General features: G+C 37.8%; 1 protein-coding gene across 8 annotated transcripts; it reads right to left on the bottom strand.

Annotated features, from left to right (window-relative positions):
* Nucleotides 1-641: 641 nt before the first annotated feature.
* Nucleotides 642-18,923, bottom strand: LOC139696215 (uncharacterized). Of its 8 annotated transcripts, none has more exons than XR_011702596.1 (6): nt 15,141-15,310; nt 13,814-13,925; nt 7,584-7,748; nt 7,044-7,486; nt 6,862-6,970; nt 645-1,033 (listed from the first exon to the last, which is right to left on the bottom strand). XR_011702596.1 is itself a non-coding variant. In XM_071594875.1 (5 exons), the coding sequence occupies exons 1-5, from the start codon at nt 15,232-15,234 to the stop codon at nt 752-754; spliced, it is 762 nt and encodes a 253-aa protein (XP_071450976.1). In that variant the 5' UTR covers nt 15,235-15,310; the 3' UTR covers nt 652-751. The 8 variants fall into 8 exon arrangements, 4 of the variants coding, with proteins under 4 accessions (XP_071450980.1, XP_071450979.1, XP_071450976.1 ...); XR_011702597.1 differs by lacking the exons at nt 645-1,033; nt 15,141-15,310 and adding exons at nt 6,558-6,772; nt 18,805-18,923; XR_011702595.1 differs by lacking the exon at nt 645-1,033 and adding an exon at nt 6,558-6,772.
* Between the last annotated feature and the right edge of the window lie 4,275 nt (nt 18,924-23,198).

Genomic DNA, 23,198 nt, shown 5'->3' with positions numbered 1-23,198 from the left:
TGTACGTATGTGTGTGTATGTATGTGTGTGTATGTATGTGTGTGCACGTATGTGTGTGTATGTATGTGTGTGTGTGTATATATATATATACACACACATATATATATACTTTTTTCTTTTCGATGTGTAAATATGTGCTAAATGAATTTGTGTCCATATGTATTTATGAATGTAACTATAAGTTTAATGCCTAATATAATATGTATACGAAGATGAGTTAAATGGAAGAAGAGACCATTTGGTCTCAATTTTGCCCAAATAAAGACCTCTATCTGTCTATCTATCTAAGTACCCCTTAAGGGGTTGAGCAGGGTGGGGGGTACTCAGTACTATCGTACTGAGTATTTTCCTGAACTTTCAGACCGATTGGACCAGCAATTTTGGTCCCAGGGCCAAAATTTTGGAAATTTTTGGGAATAATGCTCCATAACTTTTTTATTTGATAAAAAAAAGTTTAAATTTTAAAGTTTATCAGATAACAATTAGTTATCAATTCCATAAGGAATTACCCATATAATTATAAGGGTTTACCCTAGGTTAATAAGGGTATGGTAAAATCCCTCATTGAGGTACCACTTTTAAAAACTATATGATACCGGGCATAAGTGTATACTATTCCCAATTTCTAAAATTTTAATATAAAAAATAGGTAAGCCAATTTTTAATGTTTTATAAAAGGAAATGTATCTTAATCAGGAATAGGGATACAAAATTGTTGAAATTCATATATATATTAAAACGAACATTGGTTTCAAACAATTTTTACTTGGTTCTTCTTCTCTTCAAATAAGAAAAACTTATCTTCACTATAATTATACATCATCACCTCCCCCACTGTCATTGTAAACATTCGGGGGAGAAACATTTTCTTCTCCCTCCCCCGAAACAAAATTGTTGCCACCACCCCCTCCCCGAATCGGGTGGTCATCTTTTCCACCTTCTCCACCCGGTAGCACGTTTCCTCCTCCCAAGTCCTCCTTAAGATATGATTCCTCCTCCTGCAGCCGAAAGAATCTTTCCCGGATACTCTAACCTGCCAGAATAAAAAAAGACCACATCAGTAGATATTAATTACACATCGAGCATTATTAAAATTTGATATAACCAGTTAAAAAAGCTACCACAGAAGTTGATGGAGAGGTCAACGCTTCGGGTGACGTTGAGGCCGTGATGCTGACAGTGGGGGTGCTGATCAACGTCGTGGTTGAGGGGGTGGACTCCATCCTACAAAGGTAAAAACGATAACTTTGTATATAATAAATCATATGTATATATATATATATATATTAATCGTTACTCACATCAATCAACTGGAGGGTGATTAGAACTGCCAAAACCACCCTCTCCTCGGCTAGTATTAGAGGTAACGTCATCAGACACTACAAATGAAACATCTGTAGCGATTCTTTCGAGGATGATTTGACATATTCTAGCTCCTCTTCTCACCAAAAAATCCTCATCACCATGGTTATAGAGGAGAACCTTAATTTCCCCCCTATAATCAGGATCAATTACACCCGCCCCAACTTCTCTCCCATACCTCAACGAAAGACTAGAGCGGGATGCGAGTCTCCCGTAAAATCCTTTGGGGATTTCAAGGGTGAATCCGCAAGGTATTAAAGCCCGCCCCCGCTTAGGAATTATATCCCACTGGACAGCACTAATATCATATCCAGTTGGGCATTCATAGCAAGGCATGGGGACAATTGCAAACGGGTGTAATTTCCTAATGATGATGGAAATTCTGAAAATTTTAATATGATAAATATATATATTTAAGACCCCTCCTCAACCATATTTAAATGACATTTAAAAAAATGTTAATTATCTCCAAGTCATAATTACCCAGAAGCAGAAGTAGAAGCCTCCATAATTGGATTTGAGTGCAGACGAGAGAATGGTGACGATCAGACCGTGGAAGATGGTGCTATTGATGCTGCAATGAGCAGCGATGATCAAAGTTGGTGATTGGAGAGCGAAGAAGATGAAGACGACAGTGCAGTGGAGTTGAGCGGAGAAGAAGAATGATGAGATAACGGAGCTAGAGCTGTATCGGATGATAACGACGGAAGTAGACTATCTCTCCGCTAGATGTTGAATGATGGAGACTCTCTCAAAGCTGAGGGTTTATATACAGGAGCGCTTCAGCAGAGCTTCATGCTACTTACAAAAACTAGGAAGCAAGAGGAGGTTGCATTCAGCAAGATGCCTAGGAGAGCGGAGTGGGTTTTTTCACTCTGCTGACCTCACCCAGTTTCTGTCGAAGCGCACTCTTTAGACATATCCCAACATCCTTGAGGAATTCCTCATCCCCTTAACCTCTTTCAATAACAACTCTTTCCACTCAATATTCATGGGGCATTGTATCAGCTTCCACTTATTCACAGAGGACTCTACCCAAGCCTTGAATCGAAAAAAAAGTTAGAATGCTCCTTGAGGTATTTGTATTGGCTTCGAGCCATTGTATCAGCCTTGGTGCCCAGGAAGAGAATCTGGTTGAAAACGGCTCCACCCAAGCCTTGAAATTAAAAGCATCCGTCGTATTCCATCATCCTTACCCAGTCCCCCTCAACCAACATCCGTTGAGGAGGATGCCGGCCCCGGTGGCGGCGGGGTAACGTCCTCGTCTGCCATTCCAAGGGTTGCGGGTTCGATTCCCGCCTGGGTGAGTTTCCCTCCATCTAGGGCTTGGGTGTTTGTAAATGTGACCATTGTTATCGTTGTTAATAGTTCGATATAAAGGCCCAAATGTGCTGTTTTCGGACTTATACTGAATAAATAAATAAATAAATAAGGAGATTTTTCTATTATAAATACTGAACGAAGACAGAAACATTTATTGCAATCTTGTCAATTGATCCGAGAACTTCCACCAGGAAACCAACTAGTGCTCTCTTCAAAGACGATCATCATCTTTATCTAGATCTTGGTAAGTCGAACTAATATTCTCAGTGATGTTTAAAGTACCTACCTTAAAATCTTTAACTTAAACAGCACTATTGACTATGTATCGGCCATACTATGCTCCTGTGAATACTTGGATAAATTTATGGGAAAATGAAAAATGTATAAATGATATCCTAAAGTTTCTCTCACGACTTGGGATAAGCAAACGTGAACTTTTTACAGTAAGCTTAATTCCTCCTAATAATAAATGCACTGAATATAAAGTGTAACTACTCTTCAGCTATTTATTAACCGTAATGATAGATTTATTACTATGGATGAGTATACATTTGTCTTGTTAATGACTCGTGGTCTGGAGGATTTTGTTCATAAGTGTGATTGGTTTGATTTTGAAATCATGACGCCTTTTAATGTCAAGAAAAAGTGTTGGGTTGTTTCAAGTCAAAATGGTGCTCTGTTTTTCTTATGTTTCGAATGTTATAGCTCAACTGCAACATCAATTAAGGATATTGAGGACTATGAAAGGATAGTATCTAATTATAATTTTACCATAGAATATCATACATATGTCGTAATTTGTACAGATTATCTCATTAAAAACTTTATACAAAATTACAATAGTTGGTGCTCAAGATGCATTACAACCTTTTATTAATGCTTGTGGTTCATTAAATTCAACTAATTCTATTCAATTTAATCAGTTAGAAGCACCAGTTATTAGAATAAAATTTACAACAAAACCCCTTGATCTTAAAGATTTAATGCTTAGCAAAACAAAATCATAATTCTTTTCATTTATAATTGTAATTATATATTTTTATTACAGCTATACATATAAACAAAAATGAATACCCTTTACCAGATTTGCCTAGTTGTTGTTGGGGATAAAATTCACAATATGGCGGGAAAACTTCAGAATGATGACGAGTTTCCGAATAACCATTTAAAAAAAGTAACCTTTGGCGTTTTTTGAACTACTATATTGATATAGTGAGTGCTGTGTGGTGAGGAATTTCCAAGTTCACCCGACGTAATTTGTGAAGACGTTGAAAAAATATCAAAATTTTAATTCTTCAAATATTTTCAGATACTTGAAACCATAAAACGCAAGCCAAACCTAGAAAGGTTTCAATTCCGCACCACCTCAGTTCTGTCCCCCATCAAAACATCGTTAATCTAAAATTTTAAATGAATTCTCTATATCAGCTATGCTTAGAAACAATTGCAAACAATATATTTTCAGTAACAAATGAACGATTACGTATTGAGAGAAATTTACATAAATCATTGAATCAACACCATTATTATGATTTGTTGAAAGGTGAAGTTTTACACATATATAATAAAGAATATTTTAATCTACCGAAAGAAATTTTTTCTGATCTTGAAAATACTGCGCTAGAAATTTTTCGTTGGTTTTGATTGTCATTCTTATTATTGCGGATTATAAATCCATCATGACATCCATTCATGATATCCTTTTAAACTTCAAAAACAACTTACATAGAACCGAAGATGAACTAGAACAGGTGCTAGTGAGCATTTACAGAAAAGTAGCTCTAGAAAACAAAAGTATAAATCACCAGGGGGAAGCCATCACTTTAAGATTTTGGTTTTCTTAATTACGCAGAATATTTTTTATCAAAGCCCGCAAGCGAGAAACATCTCTTTAAATTCCAAGTATACCGTCGCCTTTAAGAATCCTAGAGACAGGTTGCAAATAGTAGGGGGAAAATGTTTGTCCTGGCACAGGTTTGACCTTGACATTCAAACCCGGAAGTGTCGGTCGCAGAGAAAAACAAATGACGTCACGTGAAAGAGGGGGCATCTGTCCTTCACAGGCAATAAAATTGCATCACGTCAACCCAACCCACGCAGGAAAAATCATCCTGGCACAAGTTTCACCTTGAAACTCAAACCCGGATACATCAACAACTATCGGTCGCAGAGAAAAACAAATAACGTCACGTGAAAGAGGGGGGGGGAGCATTTTTCCTTCATATGCAATCTAGTTGCATGACGTCAACCCAACCCATGCAGGAAAAATCATGACCCAAGGCTGTCGCCTCTTATATCTCCAGAACTATCGAGTGTAGAGTACAACAAATGGTGCCAATTGAAAGAGGAGGCAATAATACTTCAGATAGATGCCTTAAAGTGTCCTCTTTATATAGGACAATATATAGATTTCATCAATTATCTCGTTTAATAATAAGGATAACAACAAGTAAACAAAAATAATCAAAAGACAGCGTGATTATACGTAGAAAAGTTCCTCATCATTTTTTTGATAGCACTTTAAATAAGCCCGTAAAAAATTAATTAAAGTTCTCAAGACCTAATTTTTTGAACATGCCGCTATTTCTCTTTAATTCCGCTTTGCTATTCTCTCATTCTATCCCGATTAATCAGTCTCCTTCTCCTATTCGGAAATTGACATTTAAAGCGGAGGCATGAAGAGAGTAGAATTGCGTTAACCGGGAAACGCCCATCCCTCACCCCTAGCTTTTTCCCTTTCCACTACACCTTCTACGCAGTATATAAAGGGAGCAAATCGGCGGTAAGTCGCCAGCAGTCTGGGAGCTATTCTCAGGCTATAGGCCCAACTTTTCATCGTGTAGGGTTCCAGATGAGATCTTCCTCCGTGGGGCTAACACCAAAAGCTGTGGGGTAAGTATGACCCCTTAGCCAAATTGGCTTTTCGGATTTTTTTCATTTTTTCTATACGCTCTAGAAGCAAGCAAATGTGAAGATGGGTCACTCTCGATGCCCGCCTTCGAATCCTGGTGAGAAAACCGGAGACCCTTTCCAGGGTATTCTAGGGTTCTTAGGGTACGGGAATATCATTGTCGTAAGGACACCCCCTATGTACCCCTTAGCGGGTTGAGCAGCGGGTTGAGCAGTATTTTCCAGAACTTTCAGACCGATCGGACCAGCAGTTTTGGCCCTATGGCCAAAAAAGCCGAAATTTTCGGGAATTATGCTCAATAACTCCGTTGTTTGAAGAGATAAAAATATGATTTAAATTTGAATGTTTATCAGAAAAGAGCTGGCTACTGATTCCGCGTGGAATTACCCGTAAAAATATTAGGGTTTACCCTAGGGTAATAAGGGTATAGTAAAATCCGCAATTGAAGTACCCTTTTCAAAATGCTAAATGATACCGAGCATAAGTGTTTACTATTCCCAATTTCTAAAAGTTTGATATACCAAATAGGTGGACCACTATTCTTAATAGGAAAGGATAAGAATTAGGCGGTGGCGTTACACAAAAAACCCTTATAACTCCGTTGTTTGAAAAAATAAAAATATGGTTTAAATTTAAAAGTTTACCAGTGAAAATTAAATTATCTATTCCGCATGGAATTACCCATAAAATTATAAGGGTTTACCCTTGGAAAACTAAGGGTATGGAAAACAACCCGAATTGAGGTACCATTTTTAAAATTCTAATACCAGACATAGGGTATAACATTCCCAATTTCTAAAATTTTGATATACCAAATAGGTGGACCAAATATATAATGTTTTCTAAAAGGAATAGGGATACAAAATTGTTGAAATTCATATATATATATTAAAATGAACATTTTGTTTTTAAACAATTTTTATTAAATTATTTTTTTTAAATATAAAAAACTTTTCTGTACTGTTAATTGTAAATCATCACCTCCCCCACCGTCATTGTAAACATTCGGGGGAGAAAAAGTTTTTTCTCCCTCCCCCGAAAAAAGATGGTTGCCACCAGCCCCTCCCCGAATCGGGTGGTCATCTTCTCCACCCGGTAGCGGGTTTCCTCCTCCAAGTCCTCCTTCAGAAATGACCCCTCCTCCTGCAACCGAAAGAATCTTTGCCGGATGCTAGCCTGCCAGAATAAAAAAAGACCACATCAGTAGATATTAATTACACATCGAGCATTATTAAAATTTGATATAACCAGTTAAAAGAAGCTACCACAGAAGTTGATGGAGAGGTCAACGCTTCGGGTGACGTTGAGTTGGAGGTGGTGACGCTGACAGTGGGGGTGCTGATCAGCGTCGTGGTTGAGGGGGTGGACTCCATCCTACAAAGGTAAAAACGATAACTTTGTATATAATAAATCATATGTATATATATATATATTAATCGTTACTCACATCAATCAACTGGAGGGTGATTAGAACTGCCAAAACCACCCTCTCCTCGGCTAGTATTAGAGGTAACGTCATCAGACACTACAAATGAAACATCTGTAGCGATTCTGTCGAGGATGATTTGACATATTCTAGCTCCTCTTCTCACCAAAAAATCCTCATCACCATGGTTATAGAGGAGAACCTTAATTTCCCCCCTATAATCAGGATCAATTACACCCGCCCCAACTTCTCTCCCATACCTCAACGAAAGACTAGAGCGGGATGCGAGTCTCCCGTAAAATCCTTTGGGGATTTCAAGGGAGAATCCGCAAGGTATTAAAGCCTGCCCCCGCTTAGGAATTATATCCCACTGGACAGCACTAATATCATATCCAGTTGGGCATTCATAGCAAGGCATGGGGACAATTGCAAACGGGTGTAATTTCCTAATGATGATGGAAATTCTGAAAATTTTAATATTATAAATATATTTAAGATCCCTAATCAACCATATTTAAATGACATTTAAAAAAATGTTAATTATCTCTAAGTCATAATTACCCAGAAGCAGAAGTAGAAGCCTCCATGGTGATTTTGGTGCAGGAGTGGTGACAATCAGACCGGAATATGGTGCAATGCGGCAATGAGTGGCGATGATCAGAGGAGAGCAGAGCGGATGATAGCGACGGTAGTAGACTATCTCTGCCAGGTGTTGAATGATGGAGACTGAAAGCTGAGGGTTTATACTACCTTGATCAAAAAGTTCCCGGAATAACCACCGTGTGGCACTCCCATCGTTCCGATTTGAGTTCTGTTTTTTTTGTTAAATTGGTACATCTGTTGTTGATATTCCCTTTAAATCTTAGTGTCATAACTTGACATTTGCAAAAGTTACGTAGCCAAGAGTACATCTATCTCTGTGTGTGTTGGCGATTTTTTACAATTGCAGAAATGGATTTAAATTTGCAACAACGAACTTGTATTAAATTTTGCGTAAAAAACGGATTTAGTGGCGCACGGACGTTGGAAATGTTGGAAAAGTGTTTCGGCAACGATTCTCTAAAAAAAACGGTCGTTTACCAGTGACACGAGCGGTTCAGAAGTGGTCGTGAGTCAATCGAAGATGATGAACGCAGTGGCAGACCATCGACATCGAAAGTCGGTGAAAAAATTGATAAAGTAAAAGAAATGTTGGTCAATAACCGTAAATTAACCATCAGAGAAATAGCGGAGGACTTGAACATTGCCTATGGATCCGCCCAAGACATTGTGGTTAATGATTTGGGTTTCCGTCGTGTAGCAGCAAAGTTGGTAATTTCATGCAAAAAAGAGACCGTGTTGACGTCGCAAAAGACATGATTTGCGGGGCTGAATCCGATCCTACATTCATCAAAAGGATCATTACTGGAGACGAGACGTGGGTTTATGAGTACGACACGCAATCCAGACATCAGGCAAGTGAATGGCGTTCACCAAATGAGCCGAGACCAAAAAAACCACGTCGTTTTCAGTCAAAAAAGAAGGCAATGCTGACGGTTTTCATGGATTACAACGGTGTAGTGCATCATGAATTTTTGCCAGAAGGCCAGACAGTAAACAAAGAGTATTATTTGGGCGTTATGAGACGTTTGCGTGAAGCAATTCGCCGAAAGAGACCAGAAATGTGGGCAGAAAACTCGTGGATTTTGCACCATGATAACGCACCGTCGCACAGTGCTATCATTATTCGTAATTTTTTGACGAAAAATGCAACAAATACCATCCGACAGCCACCGAATTCACCTGATTTGGCTCCCTGTGACTTCTTTCTGTTCAATCAAGTTAAAAAACCATTACGGGGAACGCGTTTTAGCAGCCGAGAGGAAGTAATGGAAAAACCGCAGGAAGCACTGATGGACATACCGAAAACCGAATATAAAAAATGTTTCGAGGATTGGATCAAGCGCTGGCATAAGTGTGTTGCAGTCGATGGGGATTACTTTGAAGGGGACAATATAGATTTAGATGAATAAACTTGTATTTTTAATTTTCTGAATAAAGTCCGGGAAATTTTTGATCAAGGTAGTTTATAATAGCCCAGAGCACCCTGCCGGGTTTTCATCGGTTGAAAAATTGCATAAAGCTACGGGAATAGGTCGAAAGGTGATTCGTGAGTGGTTAGAATCTCAAGAGGCATATACACGACACAAACCGGTGAGGAAAAGGTTCCCCAGAAATCACTATAACGTAACTTACATTGATGAGTGGTGGCAGTGCGATTTGAATGATTTGAGAAGTTTGAAAAAATACAACAACGGGTGCTGTTAACATTATGACTATAATAGACCTATTCTCTCGTTTTGCGTGGGCGAAAGCTTTGAGGACAAAGAGGCCGGAGGAGATAATTGAAGTATTTAAGGCTTTATTTCGCGAATGCAAACCGTTGAAAATTCAGAGCAATAAAGGGGGTGAATTTGTTAATAGTAAATTTAAAACTTTTCTCTCGAATCGAGGGGTAAAGTTTTACACCACAAATAATCCGGACATTAAGGCTGGCCTCGTTGAACGTTTCAATCGCACGCTAAAGTCTAAAATGTAGAAGTATTTCACGAAATACACAACCTACAAATATGTCGATGTGCTCCCAAAACTCATTAGTAGATATAACAATAGCGTTCATTCTAGCACAGGTATCGCACCCTCCAAAGTGAATGCAAAAAATGCATTTTCAATTGCTATTCACATGAGGAAACCACTTACTAGCAAAGATTTTAAATTGAACGCGAATGATTATGTGAGAATCAGTAAGGAGCGACTTCCATTTACCAAAGGATACACTCCAAACAATGCTAGTGAAATATTCAAAATCGCGGACGTGGATCGATCGAGGTCAATACTGACATATAAATTGAAGGACCTTAACAGTGAGGATATAAAGGGTAGTTTCCATGTGGAAGAACTAGTCAAGGTGAATGTTTCCTCCGAGATGGAATATAGGATAGAAAAAGTTTTGAGACGTAAAGGGAGTGGACCTAAATTGGAATACTTTGTCAAGTGGGAAGGATACCATCCTCATTTAATTCTTGGATTCCTACCTCCTCCGTGCGGACATTATGAACAGATTTTATCTTACACTACCTAGCGACAGTTCGAGGGATTTTTATCCGAGAAATACGATAGCTAACTACAAAACAAAATTGAGTCATCGTATCGATTTGATGAATGATGATTGGTACGTAGGTCTGGCAGAAATTTTCCTTCCATCTATTCATATTCTTTCTGGTGAAGTTAGAGAGGAAATTGGAGATGCTGGAACTTTGGAGGAAGAAGAAGAAGCGTCTTCTAAACATAATAGAACGCGAAATGAAAAGGGATTAGTTCGCGGAGAAATAGGAGGACCACAGGATGCATCTAGCGACGTTAAAATTAGATTAATAGATGGTTCGTTCTTTGTGGTACCTACTGGCGCATACGAATCACTAGGTAAGGCCTTTGTCAAACCATTCCTAAAACTAGATAAAGCGAAACGTATAGCAGTACAAACGGAAATCTTTAATGCGAATAACGATGATCTTCCATTCACTGAAAACTTGTCAGGATTGAATGATCGTATAGAACCTGGCATGTTAATTACTGCTAAAAACGTTACTTACACTTTACTTCCGGGCACGTATAATTCCTTTCGAGATTTATTTATTACTACTCTGTCGGATTTTGGTACGATTAGTAGAAATTACATTCGTGGAGACATATCAGGTATAATATCCCTACTAGCAGCGAAGGAAGCACATGCAATAAACAAAAGCGGTGTGGTAAAAGGAAGCATAGCAAACTCCTCTTCTAACATATATGTCTACACTGATATAATCAAACCGCAGTTTGTGGGTGATTCGCTCAGTTGATGCATATGCATCTTGAATACTAAAATTGGTGAACATCAAACATTCAATCCGATATATTATTTCCCCGTTGAGAAGAACCATATCTAAAGCATCGAAATTCTACTGAGTGATAAACTCGGTGAGCCCATATCTTTTCGTAGTGGTGAGCAAAGCTCTATAATAGGGTTACACTTTATAAAAAAGAACTAATTCACGTTAGTTTATCATTCTGCATCGAGATGGCATCGGTGGTGGACCGATATTACAGTAATTATGCGAAGCAGGTGGGGGGAGAGATTGGGCCATTGTATAGAGCTTTGTACAGGGTACAAAAGGGACGAGGTATTGGAAGTTTTCTCGCAGGCCTGTGGCGTTTTGCTAAGCCATTACTATTCAGTGGACTGAAAAGTGTGGGTAAGGAAGCAGCGAGTGTGGGAGCGGCGGCTCTCGCGGACCTTGGGACTAAACCTGTAAAGGATATACTGCGCAGTAGAATAAACGAGGCGGGGCAGAACTTGAAATGCAAGGCCGAGGATAAGTTGAAAGGTATGACTGGTGGACGATTGAGGTTCGTGAAACGTCCAAGGCTAAATAAAATAAAACCCGTTGGTGGTAAGAAAAAACAGCATTTGACTAGCAGGCGGAAACGAGGAGAGATTGCGCCGAGTGATTTCATAATGAGTGAGCCCATGCTGAGTTTGCTGGACATATTCCAACCCAATCCCCTGATACAGACGAACATTCTCTAGAAGCGACTTGTATAATATAAACCCATTTCTTCATTGGATAATAGATCCGTTGTCGAATTTCTAATCAGATTCTGGAGATGCATACAAGGACTTGAATAGCATTTATCTGAGACTTAAAGTGAAACTCGGTAAAAAGAATTTAACTGACTTAACCGAGAGTAATACCAATCAGCCGGGAGTTGTCAACAATCTTCTCCATTCTCTCTTTGAACAGTGTAATGTATATTTCAATGGAACTCTTGTCACACCCTCCGTGGATAATTACCACCATATAAGCGATTGCGAAAACACGTTAAACTATGGGGTCGATGCGAGCAGAACGCACCTTCGTAATGTAGGCTGGGAATTGGATATGGGAAATGATATCGATAAAATGGCTTCTTCCAATGCAGGGTACGCGACACGAAAATCATGCTTCAACAATGGCGCCGAGGTGGAACTATTCGGTAAATTGCACGTGGACTTGTTCAATCAGTCGCAACTATTGCTGGATCGAGTCGAAGTGGGAATTAGGTTGATGCTTGCACCTCCCTCCTTCTATCTCATGGAGGAAGAAGGAGGAGGTGTTTTGAAAATTCTCGACGCTACTCTTCATGATTTTTCCTGCGTGGGTTGGGTTGACGTGATGCAATTAGATTGCATATGAAGGACAAATGTCCCCTCTTTCATGTGACGTCATTCGTTTTTCTCTGCGACCGATACTTCTTGATGTATTCGGGTTTGAGTTTCAAGGTCAAACCGGTTCTGTAATTTTCTCTAAATTCTCTAATTTTACTGCCCTCGACATTGTCCTAACATTCTAAGTGCCTATTCCAGTTAATTCGACCTTCTTCGGTGACTTGTGTGCTGGTAGGCCACAAATTACACTAAGGAGAAGCAAAATACTATCAGTTAAACCAAGACCCATGAAACCTGACAAGAATAGCAAAAAAAAGCTATGGTTTTCATTTTCCTTCCCCCAAGGGGCTCCTGCAGAGATCGCCTTTAAATCAATCTTTTACCAACAAAAGGAATCATATCAGCCTGATGTTTTATAGATGCACATTAGAAAAACAATGATTGAAAACATTTACAAATTTCATCACTTAACGAGATTGAAGTTAGGATGCCAAAACTGCAAAATATATACAATTTTTCTCATTTGAAGGAAAAATTTAAAATTTTCATTGAGACAGCAAATGAAAATATATCCTCCATTGACCTCATTTTGGCAACATTCTAACAATAGTTTACCCTCAAATAATACATTTTTTCAACAAATCGTCAACTCTTATGAAGCAAGCAGCATATATTTGTGGCCAGTTGTCACATAAACTGGAAAGCTGACATTTCTAAAGCCGAAACTTATGGGGCTTGGGTGTGAACCAAATATCACCAATGAAGAACACAACAATATATCACTATATCACTGAAGGACGTTCTGTGATATACAGGATACAGATAATGCTTTAAAAAACATAAGTCATTGCTTTTTATTACGATTCAGTGACTGCAATTAAATTGAAGGATAAAAATGTGAGAAAGCACACATGAATTGCCACAATTGTGACAAGCATATTTGATCTCCCTGTGACCACATTTGTGCAATATGGTCATGGGGAGATAAAAAGCACTTCACCGTGAATACTGCATTGTATTTGACAAGGACAAATTAAATTAGAAGATCACAGCTAAATTAAAAACCAAAAATCTACTAAATTAATGCAGTAAATTATACATGAAATTGTTGGGCGATTAGTGTGACTATTTCAATTTAAATATCACTTACAAAGAAGTACTTAGGAAAAATATACACACAGTCATTTATGGTGCAATTATTGTAAGGCACATTAAAAAGTGGACAAGTAGGCCCGCGTAACTACTCGTCATCCATCTTGTAATGCAATAAGTCCCAACTGGCACCGAGCTTCTTCTGTGGTCAGCCCACTTCGTACTTTAAAAATGCAGTATATGGGTCACTCCACCCACGAGACTATGATGTCAATAGATGGGATGCATTCAGCAAATAATGACAGGTACTTAGGTGAAGAAGCATGTGACCATACAAGCACATCAGTTTGACACATTACGACTCATTTTAAGTGTGGCAATTCAAAGGTAAAGCTAGGCAAAACAGAGGGCCATAGGGCTCAATGCGTTACCTCTGGAGGATCATTAGTCAACTGGGTTTTGCAGTTCTTACCCTGACAATTCCTCAATGATCTCCGACCACCGCCAGGTTGAATCCTTGCATACACCAGCCGTTTTGCTGCATTGCTGGAGAATATCTCCCAAAGCCATTAGGTCCAAGAATTCTGAAGTGGCAGAAAGAAAGAAAGTGCAGGCTTAAGTATTCCTTCTCCATACAAGGGCTGGATGCAGATGCCCATGGTGAGAAATAATATTCTAATGCCCACTGATCACACGTACCATAGGGGTATTGTAGTCATCACAAACAAAGAAAAGTACAAAATACAGTTACATTTTGACACCATGAACATGCTTAAAAAAGAGTATATACATTTAAGTATGTAATAAAAACAACGAATTTTACCTGCTTGTCATTTTAAACATCATCCGATGAATTATAACACTTGATCAGAAGGAGTAGCCCGAGTTCCAATTTGAAATTGCATAACTTATCATCAAGTATGAGGGAAAATCCATGCAAAATATCAAAGATGTCAGGAAAGTGGGTAGTGGTAGTCCAGGGGTAGACTATTGACCGGAGGGCCCGGGTTCGACTTCTAGGCAAGCCTCTCTGGGCACCTGGGACAGACACAGTTTCCCAGGACAGATTTTCCTCGGAAATAATAACCAGCACAGTGAAAGGAACTGGCCCCCCTACCCTGATGTGTGAATTTCACACATGCCGTAAAGAGTTTAGGACTGGGTAAACTCTACCATCACCTACCAAACTGACCTTGGGGTTGATTACTGTGTTTACCGTTTTATGTCAGGAAAATTATTAATGCAACCACTGAAGATTCAAGAGAGATGGCAGGAATATGTATAAGAGTATAAACAGAATATTATGTAAAAGATCCATAGAGTAAAGGCATATAAACCAGCAAGCTTCGACATAGAAGGAGAAGTTATAACATAGTTGACGATAGCTTAAGCCCAGGCACGCTTGATGGCGAGACAGAAAGAGCATTAAAATAAAAAAAAGGTTGTGGATTAGATAACATTCCCGCAGAACTACTGAAAGATTTAAGAAAACTTGGGAGAAAGAGTTTTTACGGAATAATTCACAGCATTTATGACAGAGGAATTTGGCCAAAAGATTTCATCAAATCAAGTTCCCACTTCCACAAACGGAGAGGCAGCCAAATGTGAGCACAATAAAACAATTACGTCGTTAGATTTCACACACCCCTCAAGAGGTGCTCAGGTTAATCAATAAGAGGATGAAGAGAATGGAAAATGATTACTTAGGGGATGATCAGTTTGGGTTTGGAAAGGGGAGAGGCACACGTGATGCCATTGCAGTAATGAGATCACTAATCGAGAAGAAAATGGAATATAACCTTGATGTATTTTTTTCCTCTTGGGTCTGTCACTGAATGAGAGTCTCCATTCCTGTTGACTTTTCAATGTAGCAACTCTGGCATCGTCTTCCATGCAAGAGATTCTCCACTCTTGCCCGGAAGACAATGCCTGATTCAAGCATCAAAGCACCAGCCGGAATGGCTATTCTCACCCACTGAAAGACCAGAGAGGAATTCCAGCAAGCAATACACTGGGAAAGCACTAGATCATAGTTGATGTATTTTTTCATTCATACATTTCCAGAATGTTAATATGTTCAATAGAGTGAATAAGTACAATTAATAAATGTGTTACAGTAAATAGGATTAGCTAATGGACTTATCCATAACCTTCACACATCCAGGCTGCTCAGGTGAGAGTCAGGATGGGCAGTGATAGGAAGAGGGATGAGACAGGGGTATCGATTGTCACCCATGCTTTTCCAGGTATAAGTGGAGGAAATGGTCGAAGAGAAATGGCGAGAACTGGAGATAGGAATGAAAATTGGCGGGGAATTCATACAGTCAGGATTCTGGATGATGATGCTCCAATTAGCCAGTCGGCCAGGAGATTGGAAGTCCTGCTGAGCGCATTGGAAAGTTAGTGCGATAGGTATGGAATGAGAATCAATGTAAATAAAACAAGATATTATGCTTTTCATGAGAAAGAGGAAAGGTAATATTTTCTAAATATGTAAACTAGAGAAGGCTACCTAACTATGAAGTGTCTTGGGACTAAATGGTCAAAGTAGTATGAACATTAGAAGAAGAATTACATTAGGCAAAGGAGATTTTACAAGGAGGAGGAAATTGATAACAGGGATGTCAGGGTAATGATGTCAAGAAAGGGTTCATACGGAGTGGAAACATGGTCAGCGAATCAGGAGGATAGACATAGATTGGAGGCTTTGGAAATGGGAGAATAGAGGAGGATGGAAAAGGTGAAAAGGAAAACAAATGGGAAAGAGGTAGACAGGAGCGGGGGAGTGGAGGAGGCCACTGGGAGAAATCCAATGTCAGCAGGAAAGATGGATGTGGAGCCTTTTGATTAGCAATGGTATGTTGATAACGATCGGTGATAGAGGGGAGAACAGTAGGTAAGACAGAAATGGGTAGGCAAAAAATTGGCATGACAGATGTTACAAAAGGAGGAAGAAAGTATTCTGAATTGAAGAGGATTATTATAGTTTGCGGTGCTGGGTTCTGTTTTGTTAGACAAGGCCATGATGTGTATCGTTGTGCTTACAACTATAGGCTGTTTCCATTCAAAAGCTAACTTTGGTGAAAAAGTAATAATAATAATTCAAACCACATGACTAAGACAAAAGCTGATCACGTCACAATGTAAAATATATATTTAAATTTCACATAGGAATGTCAAAAAGGAAAGAATCTTGACAGAAGTTATCATAACAGGGGTTCAGTATTCCAGTCAGCTGCCTAACAAGCACAAAACCAAAACTGGCTGGGCTCTGTGCGTGACCATAAAACAAAAAGTAAACCTTTCACATGGCTGTGCCGCCTACACAAGACCAGAAAAAAACTGAATTTTACAGTTTCAATAGGTTATCCAAAATTGATAGTGACATATCTGAATATTTGAGACTCTTAAATTTTTAAAATATAAATCTGGTGTACATAATTATTTTCCAGAATTTTATAGAACAACATTGGCAATCAATAGATGACACATTAAGACACACTTCATAAAATCTATTTGTGCTTGATGGAAGAGCCATACTGATAATATATGATATGCACTGCATGAAAATATAACACTGGCATCACACTTCACCTCTGACCCGCACCTGCATGAATTATTCCGTAGACTTGAAGAGACATAAATAATTGATCTAAATGTTTTCTGTAAGAACTTAATAGAAATGATATAATGGGTAAATTTTTATATTTCATCTCATGATTTCATTTCATCAAATGACTTCCATTCAACAAATATGGTTAATGTAAATCATAATTGATCCAATTATGCATATACTTATTTAAAGGTCAACTCAACAGAACAGTTACGGTGCGCATGAATCTGAACCACGAAAGCCAAAATCCCAAGCGTAGGAAAACTCACAGAGGTAGACGTCAAAACTGCAGTTTCAAAAATGACAGATAATACTCCACCATCATTGTGACCAGTCAATAATAATTAAATAACCCCAAGTTTAGTATTCAAAAGTTGACCCCCATAAAATTTATACCTAACATTGACTCCAGTGAGCCATAATTTGCACATAAAAATGCTACACATTGCCACAAAATGTAACCATTATACTGCAAATTTCTGTAAATAATTTATTGTACAAGCAGTCTTGTAAACCTTTATCATATTTCTTATTTACTCACCGTTAATGAAATGAATCATTGTTTGAGTGTCAAAATACTAAATGTATCTAGATAACAAAAAAATTGATTTGTTTAACGAATCTAATATTTCACCACTAAAAATTGTTCGAAATTGTAAGTTTTTGAAATGTCCAAATTTTTGGTGTCCACAGCCATCAAATTATGCTACCCTGATATGTAAATTTCCAATGACCTTAGTACTGGGTGAACTCAACCATCACCTACCAAACCGACCTTCGGGTTGATTACTGTGTTTATGGTTTTTAAAATATAATATAACACAGTAACCAACCAGAAAAACGATTTGGTAGGCGAGAATTGTAGCCATAAAAATTCATTACCCACAAAACTTCATATTTTATAAATGACGCCTTATTTTATTCTAATAAACATGAACACACCATTTAAATATTGGTTTCTATTCATAATTAAGTACTTCTTGTTTACTGGTATAAATTATAGGTAGTTATAACCTTGACAGTACACAAGCGGACAACTCCAGATAAAGATACACAGTATTAAGTTAAATTAAATTAGGCTCCTCAATTCAGTTTACTACAGTTAGTACTTAGGTCATCAGGACATAAACATTAACACCAATTCATATATTACATGCCTGTAAAATGTTCTCAACATCAATAAACAAATTTATAAGCTAGTAGGCACCTAACTCAAAGCATAGGTATGCCATGGCTAAATATTTTTACCACAGCTGTGGTGAAAATATATAGCCATATAGAGCAGTCACCTGGAAGCAATTACTTCGAAGAAGTCACCAGGTGAATGGCCACGCACAGCTCCAACATATTTATACGAAAAATAAGCATAATTAAAACCAACATTATATTACATATCATATTTTGATTGTATTAAAGCCCTTGGAAGAAAATTTATTTGAGAAGCTAAGTATATTATGCTACTATCATCTGACACCATAACTTACGACACAAAATATATATTAATACTACAAGGGTAAAGCATGAACTCCCATGGCCAAGCTGTCAGCTAATATAACAGTATGCGCAATTAATCTTCATCAGCGAGAATATGTTGAACCAAATACATACTTTATGCTCATTGCACAGTCTTAAATACAAAGGTTAGCGACAAAAAGTGTACATTATGAATTACCGATTTTCTAAATACCAAAGGGTTTGAAATTTTGTTCGACGTCAAAGAATTAGGTTTGTCCACGTCATCAAATCTGATTGCTACATTCGCGGATATACTGCTCAATGCAAATTTCCAGGGATAATTTTACGGTGTCATTTCCTTCGACGCACAATTGCAATAAAAATATCCTACTTACATGCCACCGCATGCATTTTATATCCAGGCCTTCTTCCTCTTCTTACGTCTTCCAAAAGAAATTCTTTAATGGCAGCAAAGTACGTGACCTACCTCAACACAACAATTGCCACGCACCGATGCTTCGCAGCGGCTGTTCGCGAAGAGTTCAACATTCCACAAGACGGCTCCGACCTCATAAAATATCAGTCACCAGTATCCGCAAGTATTATTAGAGTATAAATAAAATGAACCTTATTATAATTCTTAGCAGAAATCATGAATTAAATTGAAAACAGTTATTTAATAAGTATATGCAAAAGCCAACGCGGCTGTTACAAGTGCTGTTATTTCACCGCCAAATTTAAACTTTGTTATCTTAAGGGGTGATTGATTCACTAGCCGCCGTAATAGTACTAATAAATTCATCCAGGAGCAATATAAAAAGAAAAGAATGCAAATTCAAGATAAATTGCGACATTAATGTAAAATTTGTTTGTGAAATATTGGAATTACTCTTTTTCTCCACTTTCGCATAACATTTAAAGATTATTTCTATTTTCAACAACTCTCCCCTTCACGATTGAGCCCAAAAAACTTTCACTGAACATTTCCAATTATTGTTTACACCACCATATAATTACATTTTCACCAGCATAAGTGAGGAACGGTCATTGCAAAATACCTAATAGACCGCGCCGAGGTCCGAGTGAAAGGGACGGCGCACAAGTGGCGCAATTATCACTTGAGAATACTGAAAAAGATACCACGTTATGAAAATATCAAAATAATCCCTCCCAAAAACCTAAAATAGCAAATAATAATACTTTATTTTTTTAATCTGTGCATACAGCTTCATTTATTTGCCAGAAAAAATTCTGGTCATTCAAATGTATGCATTATTGTTTATGTTGGAGTGAAAACTTTTCTGTTGAAAGAATATGGCAATGTCCTCTCTTGTTTCACTCATCACTCAAGCCTGCTTTTATAATTGTATCAAAAGTCATTATTACCCCTGACTTTACAAATAGACAAAGAAAGAAATAAACCGAGTCAAATTTCACAGTTCAGTGTTAAATATTCATTGGATAATATCATTTATACATAGAAACACCTGCCATGTTAATAAGTAAATTTTAAAATTTTTAATCAGTAATTTTTTTCCTTTCCACAAAAAGTGGGAATTCTAAAAGTTTACTGGCAAAATATTTTACCAAATATGTTTGTTTGTTTTTAGTACCCAGCAAACCACCGGTAGGGTGTGTGGCAGGGAGTGATTACCCACCAGACTAATTTACACACCAAACTAATTTGTGATTGACACTGGTAAATTATTAAAAATTTAAAGTGGTCACTGAAGCTGAGTCGTTATCTTTTTTCGTTACTCTTTCCAGCTTTACCGGTAATCATTGTCTAGCCAATATCACTGAGTTAACTGAAAAAAAGGAAAGACATCCGCACTCATTTCCATTGAGTCAAATATATTTTTATCATGAGGGATTGTAGGACCTTGAGGATATTTTAAAAATTGTTCCCCAATAGTCTTATTGCCCTCACTGTTCTGTTTTCAACACCAGTACCTAATACGGGGAATTTTTCAATGCCAGTAACCACACACCCGATATTTTTTGGAGAAGGCTCAACATTAATTCTGTGATTAGTTTGTAAGATTGAATGCAATTGAAGGCAGTTACTGAAGTAGATATATTGAAGTGACATTTTCTTAAATTCTCATTTAGGAAAAAAGAGGTGGCACAGGCATATCTTTACATCATTGACTTCAGACTGTACCTGATACTATTATAAACAGCCGTGAGCATCTAAGAAATTTCCCATATATCTGAACTCTTGTTAATACAGAAGATTTCCTTTGGTTCTTCATATTTTCTACTCTGCTATACATTGTCCAAAACTGTCATTTCTTACTCCCCAGATTACGCTCATTCAACATTCTCCCTTCTATCACAGCCTCCAAACTTCCTGCCAAGTCTCAATGCCATCTCCACCTGCATTTATTGAATTATTCATATTTCCCCTTGCGAATTACTCTCCTTATATATTAGAGTAAGTTTAGGATGGGCACAGACATCATCAAATCATTTCTTAGATTCCTTTAAAAAGGTACAACTTAAAACCCCACAATACATTAAATTTTCCATCCCATTTACTCATTGTCTGCCTTCATTTTGTCCAATATGTCTATTCTATTCCTTCCCCACCCTTACTAACTTAGTGTTCTCCCTTATAACACAGTCTTCAACATCCCATCACCAATCAAGATAATCTGCATCCACCTTTCTGACCTCATTGAGACCTCTCTCAACAACCCTCTCTCTTTCTTCCCTTAACACAGTTAGCACTATTTCCTTGATTTTCCATTCTGTCCATTTCATCTTCTCCACACTCATATTTTAAAAGCCTCCAATCCATGTCTCTCATTCTGCTTTGATGAACATTTTTTTTCACGCTCCATATCAAAATTTTCACTAATCTTTCCTTAAAATAGTCACAAAACATGCCTCTCATCAATTCCCACCTCTTTGTGAAAGATTCTTCACCTAATGAAATACTTCTTCTTAAGTCCAGCTCTCTTCTACCCACCATCATTCCATTCAATAGGCTGATTCTTCATTGTTCTCATCAAGTTCAGATTATTTATTTCTCTTTATTTAATACTGCTTGCTATTACTTCTGGTTTCATCTTCCTGCTTTCTACAATGAACATATTTAGGTGGGATGTAGTGGAAGTTTGTCAATATGAGAAAAACAAATTTGCACTCTTCTACAAGTTTGGAAAAGTTAAAATTAGTTTTTCCCATAATATCTGTTTTGTACAGAAAGCATCAATGGAGAGAGCTTGTAGCATAGATTAGTTAAGAGATTATTTGGCATTCTCCCTTATAAAAGTGCAGCCTTTGTCTTGGTAATGGTTCTGTTGCTGTGAATAACTTCTAAATATACACAGTGTATTAGTGCAATAGGAAATTCTTACCGTCAGCCTTTGTGGCTGATTGCACATTCATGACTGCCACTTCATTTCAGCTGGGGCTGTCAATATATTGTGATGCCTATGTTCAAAACGATTCATGATTTTGTGCTAAAGAAGGGTCTCTTGGTTGCAGATATGTTCATATATTCATTGGGAAGTGCCCTTCTTCAGATTTGGCATTTTTTGGACTCATATGGACCATTTTCAAGAGAGAGTATGATTCCACTTTCAGATCCCTCTCTGGAAACAAATTTGCTCAAGCCTCCGCTAACTGGGGCCAGTAAAGAGCCATCTTCTCAAACACCTCATGTAAGTGCTTCTTGCTTATTTGCCACCATTTTGTGATGTTTTCTAGTGGATCCAGTGTGTTCTGTAGCTATCTTGAAACTAGACATATTTTAGAAATACATTTGGCATAAAATATTATTCTGGTTTGTCAAATTGGTGGTTGAGCATCCATTTTTGCGTAATACAAATGAGTCATGACCTGTCCACTCTTCACAAGTAATTAATTTCTCTTTAACAACCCTACACAGTTTTACTCACTCCAAATTCAGAAAAAGAGAAATGCTATAATTTTCATGCTCAGATTTTGACTTTAAAAAAAAAACATTTATGTGATTGAAGTATTTTGAGATGCTATAATCAAGACACCAGTTGAGTTTGTGCCTTTTCCCTGCCCCAGCCAAGTCCCACGGATCATGCAACTCCTCCTTCTCCTCCATTCTCCCTTTTTTGTCATCTTCAAATCCTCCTGAGCAGTATGCTCCAGTCTCCCATCACTTGGCAATATGCATTTTGCAATGAGCAGTATGATCTCTGGTCTACTGTTGAGCATGACGTATACTGAACCTTGACCCTGACGTCGATGGTGGAAGGCATGTTTCATTTATGGATGTCCTCTAAGGGCAGCAATGATGCCAGATGTGGTTTATTGCATTCAAGAAAGAAATGGTGGCATCGTTATTGAATATGAAATTAAATGAATTGGTATATGGAGTAGGGGAATAATACCACCTTTGCTAATGTTTATTTTCAAATTAATATTCTATGCCACCCTTATCTTAAAAAAACAGATCTCCTTATATTTTGGAGCATTGTAGTCCTTTGGTGGAGTGGTGGGATAATAACTGCTGGGCCTGGGTTTGATTTCTGGGGAATCCTCTGAGCACCCTCAGCTTGACTCATGCTTTGTGATCTTTCAGGGACAACATCTTCCTGTTAAACCATAGTTGGCTGAGGGCAAAGGAACTGGTCCCCTTGTCCTGTTGGGCTTAGTACTAGGTGATTTATAATCACCTAGTACTGATAATATATAATAAAAATATAGTATAATAATTAAGTAGCTAATAAAAAAATAAAAAATAATAATTAATAATACCATCACCTATCAAACAAACCTTGGATTGATTACTGTGGTTTTTTTA

The sequence above is a fragment of the Hetaerina americana genome, unplaced genomic scaffold (genome assembly GCF_022747635.1).
Source record: "Hetaerina americana unplaced genomic scaffold, ioHetAmer1.1.p SCAF_7, whole genome shotgun sequence".
Taxonomy (NCBI): domain Eukaryota; kingdom Metazoa; phylum Arthropoda; class Insecta; order Odonata; family Calopterygidae; genus Hetaerina; species Hetaerina americana.
Note: the sequence above shows the minus strand (reverse complement) of the source record. Positions and strands in the feature narration are given on the sequence as shown.

Bases quoted from the DNA above. Each gene is read 5' to 3' on its own strand.
- LOC139696215 (XM_071594875.1), bottom strand. From the start codon at position 15,234: ATGGAAGACGATGCCAGAGTTGCTACATTGAAAAGTCAACAGGAATGG. The intron at 7,749-13,813 runs GTAAGAACTGCA...CTCAGCTTTCAG, and splicing joins ATCATTGAGGAATTGTCAGG to TCTCCATCATTCAACACCTG. The intron at 1,034-6,861 runs GTAGCTTCTTTT...TTATTCTGGCAG, and splicing joins CCTCTCCATCAACTTCTGTG to GTTAGAGTATCCGGGAAAGA.